Source organism: Elephas maximus, chromosome 7 (assembly GCF_024166365.1).
Source record: "Elephas maximus indicus isolate mEleMax1 chromosome 7, mEleMax1 primary haplotype, whole genome shotgun sequence".
NCBI lineage: Eukaryota > Metazoa > Chordata > Mammalia > Proboscidea > Elephantidae > Elephas > Elephas maximus.
Window position 1 is genome coordinate 113,989,504 of NC_064825.1, and position 8,398 is coordinate 113,997,901.

The 8,398-nt window shown below is 37.1% G+C and overlaps 1 protein-coding gene across 1 annotated transcript; it reads left to right on the forward strand.

Annotated features, from left to right (window-relative positions):
• Positions 1-202: 202 nt before the first annotated feature.
• Positions 203-1,153, forward strand: LOC126080798 (olfactory receptor 1052-like). Its single transcript, XM_049891966.1, has one exon. It carries the CDS (start codon positions 215-217, stop codon positions 1,151-1,153), a length of 939 nt encoding a protein of 312 aa, XP_049747923.1. The 5' UTR covers positions 203-214.
• The last annotated feature ends 7,245 nt before the right edge of the window (positions 1,154-8,398 follow it).

Genomic DNA, 8,398 nt, shown 5'->3' on the forward strand with positions numbered 1-8,398 from the left:
AGGGACTTCTGGAAAGAAAATTTGAGACCATCTAATCCAGCTATTAATTTTATTGGTGACAAAACTCAGAATGGGAAAAATACATATTATTATTTCAAAAACCAATGTAGTCATTCTCTGCACTTGATCTTAATCTGTATTTACCGTCTTTGCCTGATAAATTATAACCCCTGCATCTTTTTTCCCAGCAGATTTTGTGAAAACAAACAAGCACATGGCTGCAGAGAATTTGACAGTTGTTACTGAGTTTATTCTTTTGGGACTGACAGATCAGGCTGAAATGAAAATTGTGCTTTTTGGGTTATTCCTGGTGATTTATGCCATTACCTTGGTGGGGAATCTGGGCATGATCTTCTTAATCCACACCACTCCCAAGCTCCACGCACCCATGTACTTTTTCCTCAGCTGCCTTTCATTTGTAGACGCCTGCTATTCATCTGCAATTGTACCCCAAATGCTGATAAACCTTCTGGTTGTGAAGGGAACCATTTCTTTCCCTGCTTGCATGGTGCAGCATTTGTGTTTCGGGGTGTTCGTTACCACAGAAGTTTTCTTGCTGTCGGTAATGGCCTATGACCATTATGTGGCCGTTGTGAACCCTTTGCTTTACACTCTAGCCATGTCTAAGAGAAAGTGCATAGTATTGGTCACTGGGTCATGGGCATGTGGAACAGTTAGCTCATTAATACATACGATAAGCTTGGGCAGACTGTTCTTTTGTGGTTCAAATGTCATCAGCCACTTCTTCTGTGATATCCCCTCACTGCTAAAGCTGTCGTGTTCGGATACCTCCTTGAATGAGTTGTTGCTGTTAACCTTCTCTGGAGTCATTGCCATGGCCACCTTCTTGATTGTGATCATTTCCTACATGCTCATCCTTGTTGCTCTACTGAGGATCCGCTCAGCATCAGGCAGACGGAAAGCCGTCTCCACCTGCGCCTCTCACCTGACTGCTGTGACCATATTCTATGGTACCTTGAGCTTTAGTTACATTCAGCCAAGCTCCCAGTATTCTGTAGAACAGGAGAAGGTGGTTGCTGTGTTCTACACACTAGTGATTCCCATGTTAAACCCATTGATTTACAGCCTGAGAAACAAAGAGGTAAATGTTGCAGTGAAAAGGGCCATAGAAATGAAACATTTGCCTTGTTGATTTTCCCTTTTGATCTTATAATATTCTATCAGTTTTCAGTTACTTACATTCACAAGATTTTTATGAATTAATGCTAAAGCTTTTAGGGTTTGTATAGATCCTTTCATTCTGTACACTTATTTTTCATACCAGAAGGCTGACCTGAAAGGGAGAGTTATTTAATCCATACAGCTGCATTATATAAAAGATACCATCACATTAATCTTTGAATCAATGCAAAACACAGTATTACATTGATATTTCTCTGTTAGCTTAAAACGATAAATGTATTTATAACACTTGCATTAAGAACAGGAAGAAAGGTAATTTCTTTTTTTAATTGCACTTTAGATGAAGGTTTACAGAACAAACCAGCTTCTTATTAAACAGTACATATATTGTTTGGGGACATTGGTAACAACCCCACAGCATGTCAACACTCCCCCTTCTATACCTTGGGTTCTCTATTACCAGCTTTCCTGTACCCTTCTGCCTTCCAGTCCCTGCCCCTGGGCTGGTGCGCCCCTTCAGTCTTGTTTTGTTTTATGGGCCTGTCTAAAGCTTGGATAAAGAATGAACCTCGGAAGTGACTTCATTACTGTGCTAAAAGGGTGTCTGCTGGCCATATTCTCAGTTTCTCCGGTCTCTGTCAGGCCAGTAAGTCTGGTCTTTTTTCGTGAGTTAGAATTTTGTTCTACATTTTTCTCCAGCTCTGTCCCCCAGGACCCTCTATTGTGATCCCTGTCAGAGCATTCAGTGGTTGTAGCCAGGTACCGTCTAGTTGTACTGGACTCATTCTGGTGGAGGTCATGGCAATTGTCTTCCATTAGTCTTTCAGACTAATCCTTCCTTTGTATCATTAATTCTTTTCATTTCCTCTTGCTTTGGAAAGGGTGAGACCAGTGGAGTATCTTAGAGGGCCGCTCGCAGGCTTTTAACAACCAAGACGCTACTCATCAAAGTAAAATGTAGAACATTTTTTATAAACTATGTTATGCTATGCCAACTGAGCTAGATGTTCCCGAGAACATGGTCCTCACAGCCCTCAGCCCAGTAATTCAGTCCCTCTGGGAGTTTGGATGTGTCAATGAAGCTTCCATAATTTTGCCTTATACTAGCTGTGTTTGTTTCCCCAGGACTGTGTACTGTTTTACCCTTTGCAAAGTTACCACTTATTGTTATCTATTTAGTGTATTTTCAATCCCCAACCCTCCCCTCCCAAACCACCAAAGATTGTTTCTTTTTGTGTGCAGACTTTGTCATGAATTTTTATAGTAGTGGTCTCATAGAATGTTTTTCCTTTTGTGGTTGACTTATTTCATTCAGCATAATGCCCTCTAGATTCCTTCATGTTATCAGATGCTTTGTAGATTCATCGCTGTCCTTTACAGTTGCCTAGTACCCCATTGTGTGTGTGTACCATAGTTTGTTTACCCAGTCATCTATTGATGGACATCTAGGTTGTTTCCATCTTTTTGTAATTGTGAACAATGCTTCAATGAACATGGGTGTGCATATGTCTATTCATGTGACAGTTCTTAACTCTCTAGGTTATATTTCCAGGAGTGGAGTTGCTGGATCATATGGTATTTCTATTTCTAGCTTTCTAAGGTAGTGCCATGTTGTTTTCCAACATGGTTGTCCCATTTTGCATTCCCACCAGCAGTGCATGAAGAGTTCCAGTCACATCACAGCCTCTCCAATGTTTGCTATTTCCTGTTCTCTTGATTTGTGCCAGTGGTCCCAGGGCGAGATGGTATATCGCTGTGGCTTCGATTTGCATTTCACTAATGGCTAGTGATTGAGAGCATTTCCTCAAGTGTCTGTTAGCTACTTGAATGTCTTCTTTGGTGAAGTATCTGTTCATTTCCTTTGCCCATTTTTTAATTGGATTATTTGTCTTCTTGTTGTACAGGTGTTGGAATTTCTTGTAGATCATAGAGATTAGACCTTTGTCTGATTTGTAATAGCCAATTTTTTTTTTCCCGGTCCGTAGGTTCTCTTTTTCTCTTTTAGTGAAGTCTATTGATGAGCATAAGTGTTTAGTTTTTAGAAGATCCCAGTTGTCCAGCTTATCTTCTGGAGTTCATGTTGTTAGTTATGGTTTTGTGTTCTGTTACTGCCATGTATTAGGGCCTCTAGCATTGATCCTAATTTTTCTTCTAGGATCTTTACAGTTTTTCATTTTATATTTAGACTTTTGATCCATTTTGAATTAGTTTTTGTATATCATGTGAGGTATGGGTCCTATTTCTTTTTTTTGCAGATGGACATCCAATTTTGCCAGCACCATTTGTTAAAATGACTGTCTTTTCTGCATTTGATGGACTTTGGGCCCTTGTCAAAAATTAGTTAACCATTGGTGGATGGATTTAAATCTGGGTTCTCAATTCTGTTCCATTGGTCAATGTATCTGTCAGTGTGCCAGTACCAGGCTGTTTTGACTACCATAGCTGTATAGGAGTTTCTGAGGTCAGGTGGCGTAAGTCCCTCTACTTTATTCTTCTTCTTCAATAGTACTTTACTTCTTTGGGGCCCCTTCCCTTTCCATATAAAGTACATGATTAGTTTTCCCATCTCTTTAAAGAATGTCGTTAGTATTTGAATCAGGATTGAATTGTATTTTCAGATTGCTTTGAACGGAATTGTCACTTTCACAATGTTAAGTCTACCTATCCATGATCATGGAATGTTTTTCCACATACGTAGATCTCTTTTGATTTCTTCAACTCATGTTTTGTAGTTTTGTTTGCATTGGTCTTTTACATCCCTGGATAGATTTATTTCTAGGTGTTTTATTTTTTTTAGGGGCTATTATAAATGGTATTTTTTTTTCCTGATTTCCTTTTCATCCTTCTCTTTATTTGTGCATAAGAATCCAACTGATTTTTCTATGTTTACCTTGTATCCTGGTACTCTGCAAAATATTTCTATTAGTTCCAGTAGTTTTCTCATGGAGTCTTGGGTTTTTTATGTATAGAAGCACATCATCTGCAAATAGGGGAAAGTTTTATGTCTTTATTGCCAATTTGGATCCACTTGATTTCCTTTTTTTTTTTGCCTTAATGCTCTAGCTAGGACTTCCAGCAAAATGTTAAACAGGAGTGGTGATAAAAGGCATCCTTGTCTTGTTCGTGTTCTCAAGGGAAAGGTTTTCAGCCTCTCTCCATTAAGAATGACGTTGGCTATTTGTTTTGTATAGATGCCCTTTATTATGTTGAGGAATTTCCCTTCTATACTTATTTTATTGAGAGTTTTAATCAGGAATGGGTGTTGGACTTTGTCAAGTACCTTTTCTATGTCAATTGAGATGACCATGTGATATTTTTATTTATGTGGTGAATTATGCTCATTGATTTTCTGTTGTTGAACCATGCTTGCATACCTGGTATGAATCCTACTCGGTCTTGGTGTATTATCTTTTTGATCTGACACTGAATTCTGTTGGTTAGAATTTTGTTGAGAATTTTTGCATCTATATTCATGAGAGATATTGGTCTGCAATTTTCTATTTTTGTGGTGTCTTTGCCTGGTTTTGGTATTAGGGTTAAGCTGGCTTCACAGAATGACTTTGGAAGTGTCACTTCCTTTTCTATGTTCTGATATAGTTAGAGTACTACTGGTTTAAGCTCGTCTCTGAATGTTTGATAGAATTCTCCAGTGAAGCAATCGGGGCCAGGGCTTTCTTTTGTTGGAGTTTTTTTGTTGTTGTTGTTACATTTTTGATCTCCTATGGTTTGGTTCTGATTTTAAATATCATTTTATGTTAGTTTCAGTAGGTAATGTGCTTCTAGAAATTTGTCAATTTCCTCCAGGTTTTCAAATTTGTTGGTGTATAATTTTTTATAATACTCTGTTATGATTTTTTATTATTTTAGTTTGGTCTGTTTTAATGTCCTCAATTTCATTTCTTTGGATTACTTGCATCCTCTCCTGTTTTTATTTTGTCATTTTGGCTGCTGGCATTTCGATTTTGTTGATACTTTCAAAGAACCAACTTTTGGTTTTGTTGATTCTTTCTATTGTTTTTCAGCTCTCTATTTCAATTCTCTATTTCTGCCCTGATGTTTATTATATCCTTTCTTCTGGTGGCTTCGGGCTTCTTTTGCTGTTCTCTTTCTATTTGTTCAAGTGGTGTAACTAATATTTTGATTATGTCCCCTTCTTCTTTTTTGATGTGTGTATCTATTGCTATACATTGACCTCTGAGCACTGCCTTTGCTGTGTCCCAAAGGTTTTGGTGTGTGTTTTCATTCTTATTTGATTCTAGGAAATTTTTTATTCCTTCTTTGATTTCTTCTTTTACCCAGTGGTTTTTAAGCAGGGTGTTATTCGGTTTCCATGTAATTGATTTTTTTTTTTTTCCTTTTTCTTCCTGTTGTTAATTTCTACTTTGATGGTGTTGTACTCAGGGAAGATACTTTGTATTATCTCAGTGTTTTTGGATTTTGTTAACTTTACTTTGTGGCCTAAGATGTGGTCTATTCTGGTAACAGTTCCATGTGAGTTGGAAAAGAATGCATACTTTACGGTTTTGGGGTGGAGTGTTCAATATGTCTCCGAGTTCAAATTCTCTGATTGTGACCTTTAGATCTTCTGTATCTTTGTTGAGTTTCTTTCTAGATATTTTATCCTTTACTGAGAGAGGTTTGTTGAATCTCTTGCTATTATTGTGGAACTGTCGATCTCTCTTTTTTCTCCTGTTAGAGTTTTTTAATGTTTTTTGAACCCCTGTCATTAGGTGCATAGATGTTTGTTATTGTTATGTCTTCGTGATAGACAGTCCCTTTAATCATTATAGAGTGCTCTTCAATGTCTTTTATGATGGATTTTGTTTTAAAGTCCATTTCATCTGAGATTAGTGTTGCCATTCCTTCTCCTTTTTGGTTGCTGCTTGCTTGATATGTTTTTGTTTCATCTTTTGATTTTTAATAAATTTACATTTTTGTTTCTAAGGTGTGTCCTTTTGTAAAAACCAAAAAACCTAATGGATTCTGTTTTTTTTTTAATCCATTTTCTCACTCTCTGTCTCTTTTGGGTGTATTTAGGCCATTTATGTTCAGTGTAATTATTGATAGTTGTGAGTTTATTGCTGTCATTTTTTTCATGCTTTTTTTGTGGTGCTGACATTTTCTTTGTTCTTCTTACTCCCCTGTGTTGAATTCCTTTTGTTTGTGGATTTTTTTTTTCATTTGTTTTGGTTTTTGTAGATTGTTTTTACTCAGACTTTATGTTATTCTTCTTTATTTTGACGGGAATTTTTTTTTTTTTTTTACCTTTCTTGTGGTTACCTTGAAATTTATCCTTGTCTTCCTAAGTTTTAACCAGCTTTTTACTACTTGGTACCACCTTGCCTTCCTCTCCACCATTTATTCTGTCTTTTATTTTTCTGAAGTTGTCATTTGCAGATTAACCTCTCTGGTTCACTGTTGTAAATCTTTTAGTTTTGATAGTTCTTGAGAGTTCGTTTCCTAGGTTGTTATCTCTCTGATGACATCTTGCACCCTAGATTCGGGCTGTGGTCAGATGTTATATGTTCTTAGACCGACAGACTCCCTTTACTACTTCTTGTAATTTTGGTCTGGTTTTTATATATTCCTTTATTCTCTGTTTATCTGGAAATGTACTAATTTCACCATCATATTTGATCGAGAGTTTTGTAGGATGTATTATTATTGGTTGGATTTTTTTTTTTCTTTCAAGGTTTTGTATATGTCATCATTTGTCTTCTTGCTTGCATGATTTTTGTAGAGTAATCAGAGCTTAGTCTTATTGTTCCCTCTCTGTGTGTGACTTTTCCCTTTTTCTTGAGTTGCTTTCAGGAGTCTTTCTTTGTCTTTGGTTTTAGCAAGTGTGATTATCATATGCCTTGCCGTTTTTCTCTTGGGGTCTGTCCTATATGGGATTCGTTGAGCTTCTTAATGGTCAGCTTTTCATCTTTCACGATTTTAGGGAAGTTTTCTGTCAGCAGTTCTTCAATGATCCTCTCTGTGTTTTCTGTTTTCTTCCCCTATTCTGGAACTGTGACCACTCACAAATTTTTGCTTTTGATTGTACCGCACATAATTCTCAGATTTTTTTCAGTTTTCTTCATTCTTTTTTTTTTCTGATTTTTTCTCAAAGTGGTATCCAACTATTTATCTTTAATTTCACTTATTCTCCCTTCCATTGTTTCAAATCTGTTCCTCAGAGCTTCTATGACACTGTCGATTTCTGAAATCTAGTTGTTTGTCCTTTGGATTTCTAACTGTTGTTTTTGATTCATTTTTAGTTGTGCATTTATTTTGGCATTTTATTCTTGCATTGTTTTTCTGGATTATTTCATTGTTTTGCCTGTGTTTTCCATGATTTTCTCTACCTTTTCCATGAATTTGTGTATTTATTCCTCATTTTCTTTGTTTTTGCTTCAACTCTTGGATAGCTCAGAATATTAGAGATTTGAATTCCCATCATGTACTTCCAGTGCCTTTTTTTCTACTGAAAAGTCATCTGGTTTTTATTTTGGCTGTCTATTGGAACTACCTTGTCCTTTTTTTATTAAATGTTTTGATATAGTCTGCTTTCTTTGGGACATTCAGCAGTTATTGTCTTCATTTATTGACTGTAGATTTGTTTGTTTCATCCTTGCTTTTGTTTTATTTTGCTATTTCTGAGCACGTGAGCTGTGCATTCTTTGTTGTTTGCTTGTCTGTGGGCATGATACTTTTCACCTCCTTGTTCAATGGTCAGGGCCAGTCGCTCATCTATGTTGCAGCCAGGCAGGTCCATCTGAAGGGAAGGGGCTGGGATGGGTTGTTTGTGGCACATACTGGGACGAACAGGGCAGGCCAAGGATCAGTGCAATGCAGGTTCTGGTAGGCCATGCCTGTGCTTTTGGGGGTGCAGTGTTCAGTACACAGTACAGATTGGCAGGAGGGAGTTGAGAGGTTGTGATATCTGAAGCTAAGATGGCTATGGAAAAGAAGAGAGAAGAAATAGCAACCAAATAAAACCAAACAAGAAACAGTTCTGAGGAAGCCTGCTGTTGAAGTAGAGAGATAAGAAACTGAGAAATGAAGAAAAACGAAAAGGAAAAGAGAAAAATAATTAAAGAAAATAAAAAGAGAAAAAACAATTTCTCCAGGGATCCCACTGGCAACTGGGGATTTGGCTCCCAGGCCTCGGTACACATCCTATCTAAAAGGGGTAGAGATGGCACACAATTCCAAGTATTCAGAGGACAGGGAAAGAAGGAAAATAGAGACAGATGAGAAACTTAGAAATGAA